This window comes from Myripristis murdjan, chromosome 5 (genome assembly GCF_902150065.1).
Source record: "Myripristis murdjan chromosome 5, fMyrMur1.1, whole genome shotgun sequence".
Classification (NCBI taxonomy): Eukaryota; Metazoa; Chordata; class Actinopteri; order Holocentriformes; family Holocentridae; genus Myripristis; species Myripristis murdjan.
The window spans coordinates 23,947,280-23,972,277 of NC_043984.1; the positions used below are offsets into that span (position 1 = coordinate 23,947,280).

The following is a 24,998-nucleotide window of genomic DNA, read 5'->3' on the forward strand; positions in this document are numbered from 1 at the left end:
GTGTTTTGGTGGCCTAAAATTAGGTGGATCAAAACAGTCTCTCCACCAGAAATAGTCTCCGGGGAAACGTTTGCTTTACATAGCCAATTATCAGCTCTGTGGTTTGTGAATGGCGACTACTTTGTTGGCCACATAAGCAGAACAAAGTATGGCGGGCGTTTCAGCCAAAAATTCATATTTGAAAATCAAGGGATTTTGATATGTTGTGAAATCTTGAGTACTCCCTCATGATTTGCAGAATGGTTTATTGCACTGAAATAGTAACAAATGGGCCAAATATTCAAAATCACTATAGTCTTTAAGTGAACCTTCCCTCTTTAATTGAAAATCTCCTGTGAACCTAGAATATGTACATTAGGGTGAGCTGGCAACTTGTTTTCACAGTGTAGTCTCTTGTTTATCTCTTTGACGTCTGCCTCCTATCTTCCTCTGCTTGCATGCTGCTATGCCATGGCCCAAACCGTGGGTCTTCTTGCAGCCAATCTGCCATCTTGCCGCCTGTCACAGCTTGGCACAGCGGGCATATTAAAGCGTTTCACCTCATCCTAACGCCAACCTCGCCATGTCAGCCGATGTGGCCGCCTTGCCAGTCACATGCCACCTGATTGGTCTTGTAAGTTCTGATGCATGAGAGGGACTTGCCTTTTCACACATGTTTATGTATATTTGAATAGTCATTACTCTCATGGCTTTTACCGTGCCTTTCTTTGTTGTTGTTGTTGTGATGTACTTTTCATATTATCTGTTCATTGATTTGTAATACAACTATGGAGCAGTGGATTTATGGGGTAGTAGATGATGTGGTTAGCTGTTAGTGAACAATAATATGCTGAAAAACATATACCATTTGGCCACTTCCCAAAAACACTACAATAATTAATTTTTTTTTGGAGTAAAATATTACTTGTGATTTATTTACTGCTTTTATGAGCAAGTACTTGGTAACATCTATTGATTGTCAGGCACTAACTGATGCTAACTTAAATACTTTGTGTATGTTCATACATTTTTTTGTACCCAGCACATCAGCTGATGGCTCCAGGGAACATTTAAATGTTGCTAGCACATCACTTGATAAAGGTCATATTCCCTCCCTCCTCTTGTTTCTTTTTCTGCTGTCTCTCTGTTTCCTCTACTGTTTCTCAGGCGAGACAGTTGGAGAGGAAAGAGAAGGAGCTGGCCAGCATCTCTGCCTTCTATAGAGAACAACTAGAAACACTGGAGAAGAGGGTAAGGGCCATTTTTCTCAAAACATGCCTTCCATCCAAAGGTAACAAAATGACCAGAACTCATCTGAAAGGCAATATCTGATAAAGTTATGTGAAAGATGTTCAGTAGTCTAATATAGGAAGCATTCACATATATTTAATGACAATAATATGTTATATTTGCAGCCTCAAATTCACCTAGTGCAGCTTATTTAATGAGTAGTGCCTTTTTAGGTCAGATTTGTACTTTGGTAGGTAGTGGTCTTTTCAGTTTATGTGAAGAGTTGAAAAATGATGCCACGCTGTATGAAATTCTGGAAAAGCTGACATCATTTTATGCCTCAAAAAGCCACAAAAGACGTTATGTTCTCAAGTAAAAAAAAATAAATAGATAAATTTTACAGAGGAAAAGTTACAAGCACTTTGAAAAGTTGACATAAATTAGCAGGAGACCTTACTAATGAGATAAAAACATCCTGTAAGCTTTCACTAAAAAGCAGTCTTCACACATCAGAAATATCAAAACAGTCTTAAAGTGGCTTATTACGCACCCTCCTGGGAGTGTAAAGTCTCGTCGAGACGCCAGGCACTCCGCTATCATGGAAATGTCAAGCCAACAAACCAATGTCAAAATGTAGATGTAAATGAATTGAAAGTTTCAGCAGGCAGTTGGGAGTCACGACTCGCTGTTGATGGACCAGCACTCGAGAGAGGGTTCAGTACGCCATCTCTCAGAGAGTGCTTCAGTCGCCTAATCAAATGTACTGTGCTTTTCTCATCACTGTGTCCTTTTACAGACAGCCTTGTGGAGTTTTCACAAAAAAACAAAACAAAAAAAAAAAAAACAACAGAATGAAGTGGTTGTTGTGTGCTTTTAAGAAATGATGACCTCCGTTCCCTCTCACACTGCCTCCACCTGAGCACTAATGCATCGTTGATATTTTTCACCCCATAAAGGCCACCGTTGCAGTAGCTTAATAAACTTTGCTTGCTTTTTACTCAGTACACTTGGGGAAATTTGTTAAGAGACAGACTTTGTAAGGAGCAAGTCTGGTGCGGGAGTGTGTTTCAAGGGCAGAGCAAAGTGCTTTGTGCTCTTAGGGATGGACAGAAACTCAGAGGAAATAACAAGAGGAAAGGGTGTAAAATGGTGAGAGTAGAAGAAGGAACGGAGAGAAAATTGACAAGTGCATTGAAGACGGAAGAAATTATATGGATGAAGAGGAGAGTCGGCATTTAGTGATATATTGACATTAAGCTGAGAACACAGCATGCACTGTAAAGCAACGAGGGTTTCCGTGCAGGGAGTGAAATGGTGCATAAAGGTTATAGTCACTCATATTTTTCTTCACTTGATTCCTGTCTTTCTCTCGCACAGGTACACACACGCACTCACACCCATTTCTGCCGCTCTCAACCTCCCCACACACCCGCACCTCTCCCTGCAGTATTCAGCAGACACTCTTTGGAACTTGGCTGTCTCCCCTAACCCCCCACCAATTTCTCCCTCCCTCCAGTGGGCCCCATCAAGCAGACCAAGGGACCTTATCTAGTCCCCTGCACTCGCCTCCTTTAGGCCTCTGAGAAAACCTTTTACATAGCCAAGTTAAATGGAAGGCCCCTGTACACGGCACGGCAGGCAGCACACGCCGCCATGCTTGACGGAAGAGACTGATTGGCAGAGGAGTGGAGGATGCTATATCTTTCTCCGCTCACCTCCGCAGTCCCTTTTTCTATCGCTTTTTTCATCCCTTGCTCAGGAGCTGACCTGCATACGTATGAGGCAGTGAGAGAGAGAGAGGGGGGAGACTGAGAGAGAGAGATAAAGAGGCTGTATGGACTGTGCATTAAACAGACAATCTATCCTGCGCCAACGTCCATCTCTCTCCCTCTCTCCCTGCTGATCTCCTTCATTTTCCAATCCATCACTCCATTCATCCAGGCCTCCTTTCATGCCTCCTCTCCTTTTTCCTGCTTATCTTTCTTCCTTTTCATTCAGTCATACCTGTTGCAAATTCCAGCAGGGCTGAAATAAATGGCCACTTAAAACCTGAATACTGACCCATTGACAACTGTCACATCCGTAAATGCAAAGCGCAAGTCAAAAGCCAGGAGTAATACGTTTCAGTTTTGACGCAATTTGTGATACATGCGTGTCCTCAATGAGACTTGTCATAGCTCAGCCTCCCTCACCATCAGTATTGTATTAGACCCTGTTAGTGCAGAGCAGAGATCTTTAGCTGATGAATGCTGTTGCCTAAACTTGAAACCCCGTCAATGCCTCCATTTTTTAGAATCTGAGGTTGGAGCTTTTCCACGAGTATTGATTTTTGCCGCCATGCAGACACAAGAAGCTCAAAAACAAGTGCACAAAAACACACAAACACATGCAGTCGGACCGTTTTGATGTCTTGATGGTTTGAAGCAACGAATCCATCCAAAGGTAAGGCCAGCCAGATTAGAGAGAGAATCCACTGGTAATTGGTGTGTGAGCTTCTCCTGAATCAACATTTTATACTGGCTTAGCAGCTGCCCCTTCTAATAGGCTGATAACTTGGCCATGTGTGCGCACATGTGTGGTTAGCTCCCTATATAAGGCACACACACAAACACACACTGGCATTCAGTTCCAGTTTGCCAAAGGGATGAAAGGTGATAACAACCCGCAGTGTGTTTGTCTAAAGGCTCGGGATGCTGTTTGAGTCCACTACTGACGCAGATGAGAAAACAGCAAGTGTGTGTCTGTGTTGTGTGTCTCTCTGTTTATGGTGACAGGTTTGTGTGCCTGCTGTCACTTCGGAGGTAATTGTGACAGAGTGGCCAATTCAATGCACAGCTTTGCATTCCCCCTCCTCCTCGCGCACACATACACACACGCACACAAACACACACACACAACCGTATACACACACAAAAAAAGAAACAAATTGGATCTCTCAAATATGCGGTACCCTACCAAACATACCAGTGCATCCTTTCTCCGCTCTCTCTCTGTCTCCCTCTCCTTCTCTCTCTCACTCCCTCTCTCTCTCCCCCTACCCGTCTCTCTCTCTCTCGCACTCTCTCTCTCTCGCACTCCCTCTCTCTTTCTCCTTCGCTCTATCTCCCTTTCTCCCTCCCTCTCTCTCTTTCTCCTTCCCTCTTTCCCTCCCTCTCTCTCCTCTTTCCCTCCCTCTCTCTCTCCTCTCTCTCTCTCCCTTTCTCTCTCAGCCTTCTCCCCTCTCTCTCTTTATTTGCCTCCCTAATCTCTTCCCAGTGTACAGGTAGAGTATATCTGTCTTCCAGGGGCAACATCCCTAGCGACTCTGTAAACAAGTCCCCATTTAAAATTCACTCCTTTTAATCCCCTCTTTCCTCCTTTGTCAACTCCTTCCTCCAAAAAAAAAAAAATAAAATAAATAAAAATAATAATCTGCCGTCGTCCGAGCGAGCGCAGAGCGTGAAACAACCCCCCAATCCAAATTCTGACATCAGCCCATCTCAATCCACAGCTGCAGGAGGGTTTTCAAAAGAGTGTGCATACGAGGATCAAGCGAACACAACCACGCTCATGCACACACATGCATATATTTAGTCACACACCTGCATGAATGCAAGCTTACACACACTCAACGCACACGCACTCACGCTAATCCCCTCCATGAGCCTCTCCAACAGCCCCAAAACCTTGTTCCCCCCATTGAGGGTTATCATTCCCCCTCTTTCTGTCTCTCCACGTTGGGCTTTTGTCCCCACTGGTGCTGATGACTGGGAAGAGCTCAGAGTGTGTGTGCCAGTGATAGTGCCGCTGCCTCTCTGGTGTCATGAGAGCCGGGTTGGGGCCGTTACTTGGGGGCTTTTGTGTCTGTACAGACACACAAACGCATGCCCGGCATGCACACACAACACACACCCTATCAATCCCCCACTGTTTTGACTGAATACAATGTACCTGTGTCAATCCAAATGCTCCTCTCTTTCATGTGCACACATACGCACGCACATACACACATAGCCCTGCTCCCATAATCCCTTGTTCTATTAGTGTGAGCTGAGACGTCTGAGTTACTTCAGTAACTTCTGGAACAGTATCCTTCCCATCTCCACCCATTCCATAAACCTCAATAGATAAAAGCACCTATGTCTTTCTCTGTCTGTCAGTGTGTGTGTAGTACAGCTGTCAGCACTGGCATGAAATAGAATTTGAATATTATCCTCTAAAACTGGTATGTATTTGAATATATTTGAACATCATTCACATATAATATGCATTATGTGAGATGCAACATTATCCATTTGATTCTGTGACCCTATGAATGAATGAACATATAAGTAAATCTCCCAGGTGAAATAGCCTGTTAATGCTGATCTCAGATCAGATTTGCATAGATAGATAGATGCCTTTATTGTCATTGTATACTCGATACACGAAATTGCAGTAGCTCATCACAGTGGCAGTCATAAACATACACATAAACATACACATTAGAAGAATAAATACGAATAAATAAAATCATTGGATTTAAAAGTGTGAGAGACTTAAAAAGCATGATTTAAAGCATTTAGCATGATGGAACTGGCAGATGTTTTCATTGACAACTATTTCAGTTTTTCTTGTCTGATATTTTTTCACAGCCTTACCCTATACCATTTTATTATCTCAGTTCATGCCAGGGTTACACCACAAGCCTTTTTTTGTTACTTCTGTCATTACAAATGACTGTAAAAAGATGGACATCACATTGTTATTGTAATTGTGATTGAAGTCGTTGATAAATTTTGGGAACTTATATGCTGAAAAATATGCATATGAATGAAATATGACTGTGAAACCAAATGATGCATAATAGAGCAGATACTATAGGAAGGGAGGTGTGAAGCTCAGATTGTTGATTTTGTTTGCTGCATAAGGCCAAATTAGCTAACTAGCTACCTCCTAAATGGTGGGACATACATCAACTTCTTTAGATCGATTGGTACCGCTCGTTGTTATGCAGCAAATTAACATCTAAATCTACTCACTGGAAAAGCTAGAGACAAATGCTGTAACCTCTCTGAGTACTACAGCGCAAAACATAATTTCCCTTCCAAATCTCTTATGAATAATGTAGCTAATCATATGTGCTCATCTTATCTGTTAATTTGTTCATGAGACATCTAAAAAAGAGTATTTATCAGACCGGCACAGGAGTTTACAGAGAATTATTTCAGTTACAGCCGTCATCTCAGGAGTGATGCACCCTGATACCAATTTATTAAGACTGTTTGAATATCTTCACATATCCTCCAGATAGTACAATAATCTGAATTGAAAACACAATGAGATGTTAACATGAAGAGAAGTGTAGTCAGTCAGTGAGACTGAAAGTTATATAATGAAAAATATATAATGCTTGTGTTTTGACATTTGACCCACCCTTCTCAGTTACACATTACACCAGTGTAGGCAGAGTTAAGCACTACACTGAGACCGGCCTGTAGAGGGCGACGGACCCTTATGGCTTCAGGTTCACACCTAGATCCTGTCACCTGGTTCACTACCTTACTGTCACATCAGATGCTACCTGACCCTTCCAGACCTAAAGGACTGAGCTTTGGCAGAAAGCAGACATCACCAGTGAGAAGTTCACTTCACCTTTAAGCCAGCTGCCAGCTGCACCCCTTATCTTCTGTGCCCTACTCCCTCTGTCCTCCCTAATCTGTGGGACCTATGGGCTTTAAGCCCCTGTGGACCCCTTTTCATCTTGGCTTGAACACTAGCTGTCCCACAAGGCTAAGCGCAGCCTTTCAACTTTCAGCTCAGCTTTCCTCTGCTGAGTAGACCCACTGAGCCCTTGGCCTGGAGCTAAAGGGGAAGTCGCTAGCATCTGGCTAACTTCTCACCACGTATTCCCAAAGAGCCAGCCAAAGTTTGACTGGCATTTCTCCAACAAGAACTGAGTCTTCCTGTGTTTTGGAATGTCCATGAAGCTTTGGCCTGGTTCTCCAACACTGTCAAATAAAGAAACATCAGCACCATTTATTAATATTTAGTAGCTAATTCAGCATCTGAAACTCTGTGAAGTTTACCGTAGGTCTCAAACTGCCTCCCATAGGTAGCTATATGACACTGGGATGAAGAGAACTTTACACATCAAGTTAGCTTGAAGTTAACTTTTTTCACTTTCAGCGTCTGGAGCTGCTGTTGTTACCCCCCTGTGGAGGTGTGGTATTTAAGCCCACTCCAGATACACCGGCAATGGGGAGACATAGTGACAACAGGAGCCTAATCCTGAGTCCTGTCCTGGATAATCCAATATAGCACAGCCAGCAAACACAACTGCCAGGGATAAAGACTTACACCCAGGGATGTTTGGCATTTTCACATTATGAATCACCAGTACAGGATGCAACTGGTCAGGTATAATGGAATACAAGCTTAGAAGAGGGAAGAGAGGCCAACTCTAGCCAGACAGGTTTAATCATTTGTTTTGTTTGCATCTTTGCAAAACACATTTCATGAAATCTTTGTCATTTTCAATCCCCCTTCTTCCTGCTAGATCCGTGCCTCTTCCATCATACTCTTTGCTCTAAGGGAAAGGAGAGGAAAGAGGAGAGGGACAGATTATTACATTGTAGTGAGTGGTACCATGTAGGATTACCAGAAGGATGGCTATGACTTTGCTTCAATCTTTTCCAAACCAGACATTAAGATCAGGAGTACCATGTCTGCGGATCAGTGTGAAATAATGAGATATGAAAATAACTAGGGGGCACTGGAGGAATAGACGGCTAAGGATTGCGGAGGAGGTCTGTGTTTGATCCCATCTCTTTCCCCGCTCACTCACTTCAATTATCTTCCTCTCCTATCACCCTATCTATTGGGAATATACAGGATAATTAAGGAAAAGCACAGGCACTGTGGTTATTGGTTTAAAATGGTGATTACAGCACAGAGTTGAGGGCCAAATGTGTGAGAGGAGGATATGAGAGGGATTGGCTTTTTATTTGGGGCATTTTAGACAAAACCATATCTCACAGGTTCCACCACCATGTCTGTTTGGAGATCATTTATCTCATAGGGCCAATGACTTTAAAAATAATTTCAATACCATTGACAGTCAGCTGGATTTAAAATAACACACACCTGGGACTCACTATAGAGAGCAGACTGTATGCCATATGGTCAGGGCAGATAACATAAAAAAACAGATTACCAAGTGCTAGCGTCGCAATCAGCAACAAATTCCCCAAAAATATTTCAAAATGTTTGTTTGATTACTTCACACTTATTTTGATCCAGTTCATCCCCTTATGGGTGGGTCTGACCACAAAGGAGTATAGTTAGCACTGTGGCCACTGATTACTCCGCCAAAAGTGTACTGTATATGACCATGACCTCTGGGCACAGGTTCCATCTATTTAGTAATTGCTGTTTAAATGCCACCATTCCTCGTATGAAGTAATAACTTTATGGGGTGCCAACAGGCCATCAGCATTCAGATGTTAGTGGTGCTGTAAGGTTTAAAGGTTGCAGATTTAACGAATGTGACATTTCAGATGGTGCTTTATGCATTTGACTTATCATTGCGGGCTTATTAGAGCTTGAAATAGGGCTTGACTCATTAGATGTCAATAAAATAGTTGTAACTGTGGGGAAATTGCTTGAATGTGCAAGTTGTCAAGTCCCTAATTGCTGGGACTTGATTTGAAGATTCTGACTTGGACGGAATTCATTCTCTTTTTATGTTCTTTCTTTTTTTTTTTTTTTTTAAATTATAATGCCATGATCTGGAAATTGATTCATGCTAAAGCCTGGGAACAAGTTGCCACATCATTAATAGTAGCATATGCCTGAGCAGCCCACTTCTGAAGAACATTCATTATAGTCAGGTAGAAAATGTAAGGTGGAAAGTCTGCATAGCAATAAAATAGTGCCTTAATAAGACTAGTGTCTCATCTCATCTCATCTCTCTCTCTCTCTCTCTCTCTCTCTCTCTCTCTCTCTCTCTTCCACACTCTCTCTCTTTCACTTTCTCTCTCACTCTCTCGCTCTTTCTCTCTCTCTCTCTCTCCCGCACTCTCTCTCTCTCTCTCTCTCTCTCTCTCTCTCTCTCTCTCTCTCTCTCTCTCTCTCTCTCTCTCTCTCTTTCTGCAGAACTTTGACAACTACAAGCAGACAACTGAACAGTACAACCAGGCAGCTACCAAGGCGGAGGCTCATATCCGGTAAATACTCTGAATAAGCATTATGGCAGGCACCTTTTGAATGCTCATTATATTGTTGTTCCTTTATTGCTTCCTCATCCCAATTATGTTCTTATTGTATGCCTATCCTAGACAACTTCAAATGCGTTAGGGCTAGATGGCGTGTGTAAGGTTGAATTTGGTGGATACCTTCTTCAATAATCTCCAAATAATAAATCCTGCTCTGCGCTGTTGAGAAGCCTCTGACCCACACAGTACAGTATGTCTCATCGATAAGTCATTATCACCAAGATCAGCCCGAAAGTTTTGGGAAACTTCTTTCTTTCTTTCTTTCCTTCTTTCTTTCCTTCTTCCTTTTCTTCTCTATATCTGTTAATTATTTGAAGGGCATGGCCATGAATGAGGGGAAATTATGAAATATATAAATCAGTATAATTTTCTTTGGTTTAATTCAACTGTATTCATCCCTGTTCTCAGAAAGACATTTTGATTTGTGTAAAGCTGATTAGCTGGTGTGGGATATGCATTCTCTGTTTTGAATAGAATTGACATGGGCACTACATCTGCTGTATGGATTTGTACAGAAATGCCGCGTTCATCTGGCATATTGGGAATATTAAACAGTCCACTTTCCACTCTTTCCAATGAGTATTATAATTTTGACATTAACATCTTTTGTGTTGCTTTCTTATATAAGGAAACACTACACCTCTTGCCATTACACCTCAGAGATACAAAATGTCACTGATAGTTGAGTACTGTAGCAGCCACCAGCTTGGCAATCATGGCAGTAAATTGGCTACCAACAGACTTGGCATTTTGAAGGGGGAGTTTCATCCTGTAAAGAGCAGCCGCAATCCTCAGGTAGGATAATGGAAACAGCAGGATTGTGCAAGGAGTGGAAGTGGTCCTGTGGGAGTTTAGAACTCACCCACTTGTCAAAGAGCAGGTCAGTTTGCTTCAAAACTGGATGGCCACCACACTGGCACTGCTGGTGGGCAGTGCCAATTTACGCCCCTCCATAACACCCATTCTCACCCCTCTTTGGATGGAGAGCGAGCTCAGCGAATCCAATTTATTCCGAGAGCCATTCATTTTCCCTTTTCCCGTGTGCATGGTGAATGATTATCGCTAAACCAATGAAAGCTGGCTAATTAATTCAGCTCGTTTTCCGACTGTGTTATTTTCACCTGCTCCATCCTCACCTTTTGGATCGCAGTGTTTTCATCAACCCGTTAAGCCTTTCCTGCTCTACCCCCTCCCTTCGCTCTATCTTTCACTCTCATGTCTTACTGTCGACCCTTAAAACATGAATTATCTCATCTGAAATTAATTATCTCCAAGACAAAATATATTTCTACATATATGCTTAGAATCTGTGAGGATAGTAATGTTTTCCTCACCTATTTCACTGCTTTTAGCAGTGTTAAATGTGTCTAGCCCTGTGTTCACACAGGCAGCAGCTTTGCCACTGTGTATCACCCAGTTTCTGTCTCAGGCTAGATTTTTGCTGACCCGTCTGGGCGGCACAACAAGACATTTGCATGAATTTGAATTTTTTATTTTTTTTGTATCATGTGGCTACTGACATAACCAGCCGTCCTCCTGTCCTCTGTTGCTCTGTGTCTCCCAGCTCTATTTTAAATAAATTGCCAAAAGTCATTTAACAGTACAAAGTCTCTGCTTGTATGAGTGGAGGGTAATTCAGGGTGTTTTTTTCTCTTTTTTTGATCCAGTCTTATTCATGCAATAGTATCTGCTGATGTGAAAACGCAGTCCAATAGTCTTTTTTAATAGTACAGAGCTGTGTATCACAAGCATAACTCGGATTGATCTAAAATAAGTAAAACCAAACCAAACAAGAAAAGATAAGCGTAAAACTCACATATATAACTGCTTGAAGAAAAAAAAATGCCAACAGCATGCTGCATTTCCTTTACCTCACTGTCTTTTCTATTGTCACTATGTTCAAAAATTAAATTATAAAATAAATGCTTTTCTAGTTCTATAACTTTGAAAGCAGCTCTGCTGCTGCTTCTCAAAATACTGGCATTTCAAGCATTACTTGGACATGTTTGGCTGCTTTGTGTCTGTGGTTTCAAGTAATTTCACACTGCAGACAAGATGACTTGCCTCCTTTTATATTATGCACCTCACAGCAGTAAATGGCAGTGGATAACACCTGTTTATAGCACTTACATATTTTACGGCACCTAGCATGAGTGGAGTAGGGGTGTTTTAATTTGATCAAGTGTCATATAGCTGACAAATCAAAATATCCCTTGATTTGGTCCAATTCTGATGTTTGATAATGGCTTGGTTTGAAACCTATATCTAAGTCTAATGAGACACTTGAGATCTGCCAGGAAAAAAAAAAAACAACAGAAAATTAGTGACACCTCCTTGTAGAGCTGCAGTGTAATTTAATATTGGCTCAATTAGTGTTTAATGAATTGACATTTTGATAATTGTCACAGACCCTCACTTGAATTCAGTTGTTCTGTTCTGAAAAGTCACGCCATGGCTAATGAAGTAACTGATTGTTGACAAAGAAAGTGTTCTTTTCCTCCTCCTCTTTGCTTGCAGTTTATGTATACAGACCACACACCTGTATTTGATTAGCTTGAGACCTTTCCATTGGATAATGAAGGCAGAGTAAATTTGTGGTTGAAGTCATTTAATGGTTTGTTGATGTAATCCTGGCGCAGGGGCGTGATTGGATTCTCAACAAACTTTCTACAATATCATTGTAATCTGCATACACCTATTATTCCCTAACAAGGTGAGAATGTTAGTTTGGTTTGATTCTGTGTGAGCGTGCATGTGTGTATGTCTGTGTGTGTCTGTGTGTGTGTGTGTGTGTGTGTGTGTGTGTGTGTGTGGGATTGCAGGAGTGTATGTCTGTGCTTGTGTTTATGTGCAGATCTAAATTAGCCAGCAGTGCTTTGCTGCAGGGAAAAGTTGGCTCAGCAGCCATAATAAACTCAAGAGACAAAGACTGCCCGGGAGAGCAAAACAATGGACTTGGACCTGTTAATGTAGCTTTTAAATTAAATAATGACAGTAACAGTGCCATTAATTTCCATTTTGTATCATCTTGCTCAACTCGGTCCTGGAAGTTGCCTAAGGAAGTAGTTGTAGCAGTTTCTGCAGTAGTAGTGGGTGTAGTATTGGTGTTAACAGTCTGAAGTTTGGTTCACTCTCCTTCGGCATTCCTGATTCATGCTCTGCCGTGACAGATAAGAACCTCTGGTATGGTACTGTATCTCCAGTTTTCTTGCTACTAAATTTAAACTCCTCAACCTCACATATCATTTATGAAGAATTTTCCCACTTCTGATGACTAATATATTCATCTGCCTGCACACTACCTGAAATCTCCATCAGACTATCTCTGTATCCCGTATAGACGTCCTTCACACCTGATATTAACATGCATCTAGATTGTACATAAATATGATTTAGGTGGATTATTTTACACCTATTAAAATATGTTTCAGGTGTCCACATTGACATACAGTTGCAATCCAGTCACACTATACAACACAATGTGGTCACAGTGCATCCCTGACTGCCTTCAGAGGTGGTTTGGGGGATTCGATCACAGTCTGTCCTCAATGCATCTTAGGTAGATTTACACTTGTATTGTTACGTTTGCAATCTGATCAACCGAGATGCATGTTTATATTAGGGATGGGAATCTCAAGTAATTTATAAAATTTATAAACGGTAGTGGACACTGCCATATTACATCACATCAATGAGGTGAGGCATTATTTAGCAAATTTGGTGGTTACACAATGAGTGCTCAAATATCTGTTCCCATGCTTAGTTAATGCCAGGTGTAAAGGTTACAGAGGAGTCAAACAGGTGTCAGTAAGCCTCTCCTCGAAACGTTCTATTTTGCTACTTCTCTCTTCCTTACTTTTATATTAAACAACTGCGTTGCAGAAGGCATCCACTTTGTTCCCCACCTCCCACCCACATTCTTCATTGGATATTTGTGCATCACTGTGGCCACTTTTCACACTATTTCAATTTTTTAAGTCATGCACAACTACACTCGAAACTGGCTGATGTGCCCCCAGTTATGTTTGTATCTGCAGGAAGCATAAACCAGACTTTGGTACTAATAGAAGTAGCAGTAAAAGTAACTGGCGTTGTAGCAGTGGTAGCTACAGCAGCAGTTGTTGTAATAATTGTAATACTAGTAGTAGTGGTTAAGTCAGGTATAATTGTATTATCCATAGTAAGACATCCATTTGGTCAAGGTGTAAAAAAAAATCCATCCATATAGCAGCAGACATCATAACAGCAAAACAGAGAAATCTTGCAGTCGGTTCACGGCTGACTATTGAAAGCAGTGATAGCAGCAGTTACAAAGCACTGTTGAAAGTTAAGTTATCCTTTGTTATCCTTTGTTATTCCCCATAGAGAAATTCATCATCTGCATTTGACCCATCGTATTTATTAGGAGCAGTGGGCAGCCTATCAGGATTGTTATGATTTTATTCTGCAGCTATCTGCCCCTATGACTCATTTATGATTTTTGATCTAATGGATGTGAGTTTTAATGGAAGGAAGCTCGGAAGCTTATCTAAAATGTGACCATTGTAGAGCTGGACTAGAGATTTCTGCCCAATTTATATGATCCTGCTTGCAAACTTGAATATGCCCTAAATTTTGTTTTGTTTGTTAGCTGTAGTGCTAGTAGATGTAGTAAAAGCAGGTGTAGATGAGCAGATCAGATCTTGGCAGAAGAGGAAAAATACACTGCTGTTACTGCCGCTAACACCGCTAATACTTATCAGAAGAAGTGAGAAAGTAAAGCCCCTGAATGATTCCTCTATGAGGGATTATAAAAATAGTTTAATAGCTGCCAAATCCTGGCAGGAAATTTCATGTTACATGGGGGTAGATGAACAGATGTGTCACCAGAAGTGGAAAAATGTTATGCAGTTGTTACTACTATTACAGCCACTCTCACTAAATCTACTAGCAGCAACTATAAAACTATTACTAAATCTACCAGGCATTACTACAAGCTAGACCAGTGGTACAAAGATGGCAGTCTTCTTTTTTGACATCGTTTTGTCCCACCAGCCCATTTAGTCCTCACAGTCTAATACATTCCCACCATATTTGATCTGGCAAGTGTCAAAGCTGATGTTTGGACCCTTTTCCAGCTTTGCAGTGTATGATTGGTAATGACCTCATCCACAAGGCGGCCCTCTCCAGGTAGCTTGTCCATTGAACTGAACGGCATCCAATTAAGGTCCATATTTTTGTCAGAATTATTACATCAGTGCAGATTTCCTATTTTCCGTTGCCGCAGTGAAGAGGTTAGAAGATCATTTCAGCATGAGTTTGCAGAAGGAAGACCATTTTGCCCAGCTACAATGCATTGCTCATTATTTTTCAGTGCCTCTGTTGTGGATTACACACACACACATACACACGCATTCACACACAAACGTCCAGCTCTCTCCTTCTTTCTATCACTGCCACACATACAGGCACACTTTGTATTCAGGCGGCCATGTGCTCGTCATGTTCTGTCAGTATTTGGGCAGCGTTTCATTGTGCCGTGGTCACGCTGTCATTTCACACTACACTGACCACCCAGTAATTATTCTATTTACCCACTACTGAAGGGAGGGGGAGGAATGGGGGCCTGCGGCACAGTCCAACACTTTTACTAACAACTGTATTTCTCTTTCTGTTTCTTTCTGTCTTTGTCTCATACTCTGTCTCTGATTCTGCCTCTGCTCGTGTCTCTTTTTCCTTTCTCCTTTTCACTTGCTATTTCTGTGTTATTCACCCTCTGTTCCCTTTATCCACTGCTCTGCTTCTCTGTAGTTGCTTCTGTTCTTTTTCTCAGTGTGCCTATCTGACTCTCTCTACCCTTGTCATAGTTTTTTTTTTTTTAACATATTATTCAGGCTCTTTCCTTCTTTTACTCATCTTTTTCTCACCCATTTGGTTTTTCTGGTTTTGTGAAGACTATTTTCTTTTGTTACCACATACTCTCTTCTCTTAAGGCTGTATTTATTGTATTGGTTCGACAAACAATGATAAGCAACTAATCATAATGAGTTCAGCAGTCAGGGCCTTAGAGCTCTTCCTGTCATTGAAACGTATCACATCACAGTGAAATAGTAATAAAAGAAATGCAATATAAAAGGATGGTCATTTGGCTAGAGCAGTAGAGGGATGTTTTCCAGCGGTTTATGGAAATCAGTCTGTTAGTGGGTCAGTCTGTCGGTCCCAAAAATTAAGAAAAAGTAACACTGTACATGTGGAAGCGCAGGATACATAAAATTTATATAGATGAGTTTCTCAGACAGCCCCTGGTACTTTAGTACAAGTGGAAGTAAAATGGCATATGTCTGAAGTCCCAAGATGAAATGCCAAGGTTGGCCAATGATTCAGAGTTTGAATCATGACCAGATGACATGATCAATTTAAAAGCATTTTACTGCCAAGATACTTAGGAAAAAAAAAAAAGTCATATTGTTGCTCTAGACATGACTCAGGTGAGGATCCAAATGGAGGGAGAAAAGCATAGTTGTAGAGGTAAGCGGTAAATGCCAGGGTTAATTTCCTCTTGGCATCATAAACAAAACAAGATATAAACACACTGGGAAGGCAACCACAAATGGGAAGTGCAAAACCAACATGATCGAAATGAACCAAATGACCAAGCAGGGAAAAAAGGAAACAGACCAACTTTATCAGTGTAGCAGTCTATGGTATCATGGTATCAGTTGGCACCACAGAACCTAAATGGAGTAGAATGGTCATCAAACTGTTTGCAGTGGTCATTTGGCTAATTCAGATTAAAATGACAATTGTGGTTAGTTGCAGTAGTGTACACCAATCAAGTGTGTCACATTAGCTTGAGAGCTGAGAAGATATGTTACGCTGTGGCTGCTTGCTAAAAGCAGTAATCAGTGTTACTAGGTACCACCCATTGGTCCAACAATGGCCACAGTTCATTGCAATAGCAACAACACATAAAAATGGCTGCATCGCCAACGATCCTGCTATGTTGATATAAATGGGAAAGTAAGGTCTACTTCAGTTCAAGTCCTGTTGTTGATACAACAGCCTCAAAAAATAAACTGTTCACAGCTTACCACAAACTGCTTTTCTTGATACAAATAGTGTTGAGGGGAGGGGATATCATACAGTGAATACAAGGTGATACTGGCTACTTCAAGGTGAGTAGTAAAGTCACCAGTTCTACTACTGGGAAGCCAGGAGGGAGAGGAGTTTAAAATGGGTGGAGTAATGACCAGGCCGGAGACAGAAAGGAAGAGCCAAGTGGCCAGTACAGTGCCAGAACATAGAGCACAGTTTGATGTGTAGGACAGGACTATCGAGATGTGCTGGTGCCAATCCCTTCAAAGCCTTGTTCTCCAGCTCTAGGGTTTTGAATTTGATAAAAAAAAAAAAAAAGACAGCCATGCCTGTGGAGGGAGTGTAGATGGAGAGCAACATGGGAGAGTTTGTGGAGTTTGAAGATATGGCAGCATTCTGGATTTGTAGAAGCTGAAGGGAGTGTGTTGTGTTTTACATGTTGTGTATTCCTTGTAGTCATTTTTTTATTGTTCACATTTCTTATTGTTCTTACTGTTTTTGGGAGGTCACACAGTTGTTCTGTGAAGAGCCGTGAACTTAATGTGATCAAGGCCATGTGCACCGCCAACACTCCTTTATCCGTCAGCCGAACATCCCACATTTTACAGTTAGTCAGAATTCCAGGACCATCCAGATATATTTTGAGAGCACTTACAGCTGAAAAAAAAAATAGTCTTAAAACGCTAACAGAAGGGCAGCAGCATGAAAGCTCAAACCCCCTTGGTATTTGCCTGCTCTCTGTTTTTCTTGCATAGGCCAGTCTTGAAAACATCATCCTCCAGTAGAGGCATCGTGAGTGTTAAAATGTTATCTATTGCCATTTGCTGCTTGCCTCACCCAAAGTACATGAGGCATTTCAGAAGAGTTCATCCATTAGCTTTGCCTTTGGGTATCAGACTACCAATATTCCCCAAAAACACCTCAGCTAAGAGACCCATAACATTGCAGCTTAGCTTACCTTAAGATCTGAAAAATCCATTAATCCTCTTAAAAAACCTTTTTACCCTCAAAGGGTTAGCAAAGACAGATCCTAAGTGAACCTCAGGTGTATGTCTGTGCTAGGATTCACCATGAACTAACTGCTGACAGTTTTGTAGTGAGAGACTCACTTTCATGTGGGTTTTCTTTATCTATTTTATATGTTCCTCAACTTTTTTTCTGTATGCATGTGGGTACTGTGTCCAATTAGTGAGAGAGGTTAGCAGCTTACTGTGCTCCAGGATCTCTGTGTCTTCCCAATAAGTAAAAATCTAGTCATTAGCAGAGACAGGACCTGTCTGCACTGCGGTCAAAGAAAGGTCCACTATTAAAACAGAAGGATACATTCTCTAATGTGTGCACACACAAACATGCTCATGTACAAAATACATACATACACACACACACACACACACACACACACACACACACTGGTCAGATTTTCTGTACAGTTAGGTGTGTTACCAGTGTGTAATTAACAGTTTTTGGTGGTGCTCATCACTCAATCCACAAGTTCAACATCATCTCAGCACTGGCTAAGAATTTTCTTTTTTCACCACTGCAGTAAACATCATTATTTATTTGGTCCATAGACTTTCATTTCTGTAAAACACACTGTGCATTGTTACAGGAACATATAATATCAACAAGGTCACATAGAGCTGGCACAAGTGGTTCAAGAACACCACGGTAAATATTCAACCAAATATAAGACCAAACATACAATGCAAGAAAATAGCACAGGACAAACAGTCCCACCACAGGAGGCTACAGGAAGAGAGTAATGTGATAACCGCTGATTGGGAAAAATAATTTCTTCACTCAGTGAAACTGCATTATACCTTTTCCCTGTGCAGATGTGAAAGCAACACTGTTTTTCCACAGGAAAAGTTAAGTTGTTTAAAAAAAAGCTCCTTACAAATTAAATGACACAGAGCTGGAATTGAAATTGTTGACGATAAAGAGGCTAGCGATGGAGGGTGATAGCAGCCCAACGCTCCAAAGAGCATGTCTCACTCCACGTTGCCCACGATTCGAGTGAGCTGTCCGACCGCAAGTTCTCCTGATTGAAAAGTTATCAGTGCTGAGATGTCACACACAAACACGCGTGCACGTGCGCACCTTATCTTGTTCCTGCATGTCACCTGTTTTAATGAAACACTCTCCTTATCCTCTCCCATCTCTCGCTCCCTATATTCCCACTAAGGGAGTTCGGTGGGGATCAATCAGCCAGTCTAACAGAGTGTGAATTGTTCTCTTACACTCCTATCTCCCCTCAGCACTCCACCTGTCAGCGTATGAAGATATGGGCGGAGCTCTGTCTGTCTTCAGTCTATGGCTTGTAGTTGTTTTTGATTGCTATTCCCATTTCAGCCAGAGAAAGAGACTTTGTAAAGTGTTTCAGGGGACTTGAGATTGAACTTACTGAAGTTTTTGGGGTGTTGTCATATTGTCACATTGTTTTCATGAGCTCAGGATTGCGCTTGCTGCATCACTCAGCAATGGTGGGAGAATTGGTTATTACAGTGACTTCCAGAATAATCATAGCCACTGAATTGTCAGTCTTCAGAGGGCCTTACATTAACCTTATGGACTAAATTTGTTGTTCTGATTTTATGTGATTCCGCAAGTAAGATTTCCACAAGCTAAAATATAATGTCATGAACATTATCCTTATGGCAGTATCATAAAAGCTTTATAAAGCCTCTAACAATACAAGAGACATGCTCTGTCATTTCCTTTGATCTCACCCCAGCCATGACATCTTTGATCCTCTCGTCTCTTCCCCTCCACTCACCATAATATTAAAAACCAGAAGTACGCTGCCACGGCTGCTGGTTTAGAGGAACCCAAATCCTTGTCATCATACATTAATAACCTCTCACACACCACACACACACCCAAACACAAACACCCACCAACTTACACACAGAGAGAATAATAAAATGCTACGCCCTTATGATCTTTCCCTTTTCTTCTTATTGCTTTATTCCCTGATGTCAGGCTTTGCAGTGGCGCAGAACTCAAGCTTTCTTCATAAAAGCCACACGCTGCCAAGGTGAGACAAAAAAATAATGAGAAATTTTAACGATTTGAGCCTAATCTCTCTCCCTTGACACTATACTTATTTATGCAAAGCGTCACATGCAGAAAAGCAATTGGAGTGTTGTTTTGCCTCTTTTTCCTACAAAAGTTAGCTATCAAACTAGCTGGGGCGGCTAATGTTTTTCTAATAAGAGCTCACCTTTAATTTAAGTCAAACGAGGCAGTTGGTGCAGATTAGCAGAGGCAATTTTCTGCTTCAGATTCCATTATTAAAACACTTCTGCTATCAGAAAATTTCTCTTGTTGAATAGAGAAGAGAATGAGGATTTTTTTTTTTTTCGTGGGCTTGGATTTTTTTTTTTTCGTGGGCTTGGATTAATACCTTGGGGCTATTGTTGCTTTTATCTCTCACTCCTCGGGAGTAATTCAGAATGGTCACCAACTGTCAGAGTGTGAGGTCTGACATCAGACGGTGATATAATTTTAATCATGTGATTGAAACTGTCGGCACTGGATTTTGAGCTGGGTAATACAGCACAATGGCTTTTTGATTTTCATTTCGGCTTTCCATATTCTTTGTATTCAAGGGCTTAGCTCGACGAATCTCATCTTTTCAATCTCACATGGACATATGTTGCTTTTTTAATTTGGACTGTGGGCCACGCCGCCTCAAATCTCACACACACAGGAAGTGTGAACATATTAAGGCTATTAAGCACAGAATTCTGCTTCATAATTGCCCAAACCCACAGCGCAGATGAGTGTATCCAATTTGCTCCAACTCACTGAAACTCCATTTGTGCACTCTATCAGCAACTGGTGAATCACGGAGACCTTGATAGCACCTTGTCAGCAGACTAATTCCCACAGAGTTGCATGCGAAGACTGTTAGCCAAGCGTCATGTGGACAGCACTGATATTCAGCTGGCGTCCTGCGTGCCGTGTGTGCATTACACCATACGATGTTGCAAAGGGAAAAAGGGGATCGGGATGGTTGCCATGGGTTACTGTTTGTCCATGCAAGCTGCGAGGGTTATTTGTCATCGTTCCATACGTCACCCTCTCTCTCTCTCTCTCTTTCTCTCTCTCTCTCTCGCTCTCTCTAGGGTTGCGTTCACTTCTCTTTTCATGAATATTCTCTCTGCCAGTGATTTATTAAATCCTGTCGCTCTATCCTCCGCTGCACACGCACACACACACATACATGCACACATATACACACGTGGACTCTTTCATACACAACACGCGTACCGCCACAGAGAAATTCTCCCACAGTCTTCCATGTGTACAGTTTATCTCATGCACACACACACATGCAGTGCATTTACAAAACACAATTCACCCACAAACACTCTCTCACACACACACACACACACACACACACGCACACAAACACATTGTATCTATTTGTCAGTGCAGGCAGGGAATACTGAGCTCATTCATATGTGAAGGATGCATGATTCTGTAATTGCTTTGAGGGGTGGCAGGAGGGCAGCTCAGTGTGCATGCGTGTGTGTGTGTGTGTGTGTGTGTGTGTGTGTGTGTGTGTGTGAATGTCAAGCGGTCAGTTTCCCAGAATAGATAGGCATGCCTTGTCATGTTAAATGAAGCTATGCTTTTTCTTATCAGATTCAACACTAATTCTCTCTCTCTCTCACACACACACACGCACACACACACACTCGCCTTGCCATTTACAAATTGGCAGCACTATGCGAGCCTTAATGTACAACTATTCCTAAATGCAGTCACCTCTACAGAGACTTGTAGAATGTAGAGTAGTGTTGTATACAGCCTGAGAAATGACTCTGAGACAAAAAGATAATAGTCATTCATTATTCATTTATTCAATTAGACTAGTTGCTGCTTCTCGGACAATGTGCATGTATATGAGAGGTTATACGAGATGCAGTACAGGTGGATGATAAAATACATTTGTATGTGCAACTTTGCATGTTTCTGTGTTTGGGTGTGTTTGTGTGTGTGCGTGCTTGCATCGGTGCAGCGATATACTGGTATTGATGCTAAATGTGATATTTAAAAAATAAATACTGATATCATGTTAATAATACGCATATGATAATCATGTGAATAATCCAGTGTGTGTTAAATAATGTCCATTTCCTTCTGTCCCACCTCCAACACCACACACACACACACACACACACACACACACACCTTTATATGGGTAAGCTCTTTCTCTATCTCCCTACACAATTTGAGTGTAATTCATGTGACAAAAAAGAGACAAAACGCACAACATACAAAGTTAAAGATCAATTTTACATTACTATTTTATTTATTGGTTGATTTATTAATGTTCTATAGATATCTCAGTAATATCATTCTACTAAATTCTACTAAATCGTGTAGTGAAAATATGATATTGCGACAGCCCTAGCATGCATATCACTGTCCTCCCAATAACAAATTCTGTCACAACAGCAGGGAAAATTACCACAAACAAGGGAACGCTCAAAGATTAGCCTCATGTAGGACAGTCACTACAATTCACTGTATGCACGCATGTGTGTGCTTTTGTTTGTGCATTTGGCTCTGATTATGTGCTCTACATGCATGTATTTTATGTGTGAGGAAGATAAAAAAGAACAGAGAAAGTTTGACGTTGACTCCTAAGCTGCTTTGTCAATGCATAATTCATCTCTCTCCACAGGCTGCACCTTGAAGCTTTTGAAAGTATCTTAGCTTCTCCAACTGTGACTATATAAACAAAACAAACCCCAAACAATCCCAAGTACTTTTCTGTGCTTTTGCTCTTCACAATGTTTTTTTTGACACAAACCAAATGCTACTTTTGCTGCTGTTACTGCTAACCCTAACTTCAGGGAGTTGAAAGTATTTCCACACCTGTAGTGTCTTTGCGGCCTGATTTCACACCACCAGCTCTAATGTGATTTGTACATCTCTGTACCTGTCTCCATTGATATCTTAATATGCCAATCAGGGCTGAGACAGTTGTTTTGCTAATCAATTATTCTGATGATTATTCTTCCAAGTAATCTTTTCAGCAGCCAATTAAACAGCGGCACTGCTGTGAACAGTGGTGACAAAGACTGAAACAAAGGTTATTGTCACCACTGCTGCTGCAACATTAGTTAAAGATTATACTGTTACTAGTCAAGAGCTCTGCACTGTTTTGCCTGAGGATTGTTTCTTAACATGACAATACAATTTTTGTTTTTTGTTAAGTGAAGATACTTTGCCACTGTCTTCCACTTTTATCCTCAAATCCAAATGCATCTCTTTGAATCCAACCTGATAGTTAGAATAAGACTACAATTTAAGCATTTTTGCCTTCACAATAAAAAATGTGAAATTTTCACTACTGGTACCAGAGCTCTAATTATATAACCTTTGTGAAATGCACTTTCAAATGCACTTTGGCTTACTGGAAAAGCAGGAATTTCATTTTGGCACTGTTTTTAGTTAAAAATGTTGCAGTGTGTTCATAAATATTGATTTTATTTTGAAACTTTTGTCGATCATTTTACCTTCTTTACTACCCCATTTCCATACTGCTTTTTGATTTGAAAGCTTGTGGAGCACTCATCCTCACAACTGCAGTGTATGTAATGGGTAATGTAATGGGTCATTTTACAAACACACAACTAAGAGAGGAAGTAAGCTTGAGTATCAGAAAATACTGCACTGAGTCTTTTACTGTTAACATCTTAGGTAATTTTGGCACATCGTGATTTGAAATGGATGCTTAAACTGTATTAGAAGCCAAATGTTGTTACTGTAAAAAAGACATTTTGTTGAAATAGAATTTGAGCACATAACCAAAGAAATTCTGTGTGAGTTGGCAGTGCAACATCAGCCTTCAGCTGTGTTGGTATCACACCGACCCTCCTCTCTCTCCCCTCTGTTTCCGTCCAGGCCCCGGTGCACTGCGTCGGTCTGCACTGAGCTGCAGGCCCAGGTGCTCCAGTGCTACAGAGAAAACCCACAGCAGACTCTGCTCTGCTCCGGCCTGGCCAAGGAATACATGACCTGCATCCAGCAAGCCAAGAAGGTACAGGCAAGAGCAGCGAATGTGGGTGTGAGAGAGCGAGAGAGAGAAAAAAAGAGTTTGTGTGTGTCCCTGTGAGCTTTGATTCTTTTTCTGAATTGGATATTTGGTGAAAGTGTGTCTGTGTGGGTGTATTAGTCACATGTAAAATGTGTGAATGTAATTTTGTATGATAGATGGCATTTTCGCACCACACTTCTCTATTTTCAATCAGTTCCCCTCTCCTGCTGGTTTGCTTGCCTTCATCACTCGTATCTCATCCCCTTGAGTAATCATACTTGGCCATAATATTTAGCATAGCGTTGCTTCCCTCAAAACTGAATTTCTTGATTGTTTCTAATCTAATTTTTAGGGGACCAAAGAATGCTGATCAGAAGTAGAAGACATTACTAAACCATTGAACTGGTAATAAGGAAAAAGAGGCAAACAGTCCTTGCAGGGTTTCCCCCCTGCTGAAGTAAATTTTGCATTAAATCGGTTAACTTTGGAGAATTGTAATCCACTTTTTGGTGGCTGCCACACTTGAAATTGGAACCTAAATCAATGAGACATGCTTGATGAACTCTAAGTTGCCAACTGTGCACTGTGTTTTGGAACATTTTGATAGGAAGATTACACCATTATTAGTGTAGTAAAACCAGTTTTGGCATTCATTGCTTTGAAATGCTTTCTGCTTTCTGCTGGTGCCTTTGCAAAGAGCGTTTAGACCTTGCGTTTATCTACAAAGTGTTTATTTTACCCAATTTCTCCATCAAAAACCAATAATGAATGGGGCAATTTGCACATTATTATCGTGACAAAATGCACTGATATGGCTCCAAACTATATAAAAGGCACAAAACAACAATTGGTGAATTTGGCAGTTTAAACGGTCGATAAAAGCAAGGCAAAGGCTCACAATAAAAGCAATCAGTCTTTTTAAGCTGGTTCAAAAGATCCATTTGCCAGTGGGATGTGCTCTTTGTCAAAAAACAAACAAACAAACAAACAAAACCTGTGTGTATGTGAGAGTGCTTGATACATTTTTACATTTATGTGCATCTGTTGTATAAACTCAGCTGCATGAATGTTTATTTATGACAGAATAGTCAGTGGTGGAGAGTGGCGGCAAGCTGTTCTATTTTCTTTGTACATCATGAGGCACTTGTGTAATTCAGGTTCGATCAGGCTTTATTCTTGTTGGAGTGAGAGAGAATGGGGGCCAGAGAAAGAGAGAGGGAGAAAACATTTGGGATGCCGAGGGAGCACGTACAGCTGCTTTTCTGCACAGGAAGCAGTCCCTTCTTTTGCCCAGGAGCTTGAGTTCCTGGGCCCAAAACAGTCTTTGCAACCAAGGTAGTACTCTCTGTGTTTCTGGGGGCCATCGGGGTGGAGTTTTAGCACTGAAAATTTTAGTGGAAAAGCGGTATACGAGAGCCAATGAA

General features: G+C 41.2%; 1 protein-coding gene across 2 annotated transcripts in view; it reads left to right on the forward strand.

Moving 5' to 3' along the window:
* Window positions 1-24,998, forward strand: part of chchd6b (coiled-coil-helix-coiled-coil-helix domain containing 6b) — a 69,552-nt gene that overhangs the window by 29,216 nt on the left and 15,338 nt on the right. For both annotated transcript variants that reach the window (XM_030052543.1, XM_030052544.1), the window contains 3 exons: window positions 1,147-1,230; window positions 9,325-9,395; window positions 23,442-23,577. In XM_030052543.1, coding sequence (XP_029908403.1) covers window positions 1,147-1,230; window positions 9,325-9,395; window positions 23,442-23,577 — 291 coding nt within the window. The remainder of the gene's footprint in view (window positions 1-1,146; window positions 1,231-9,324; window positions 9,396-23,441; window positions 23,578-24,998) is intronic.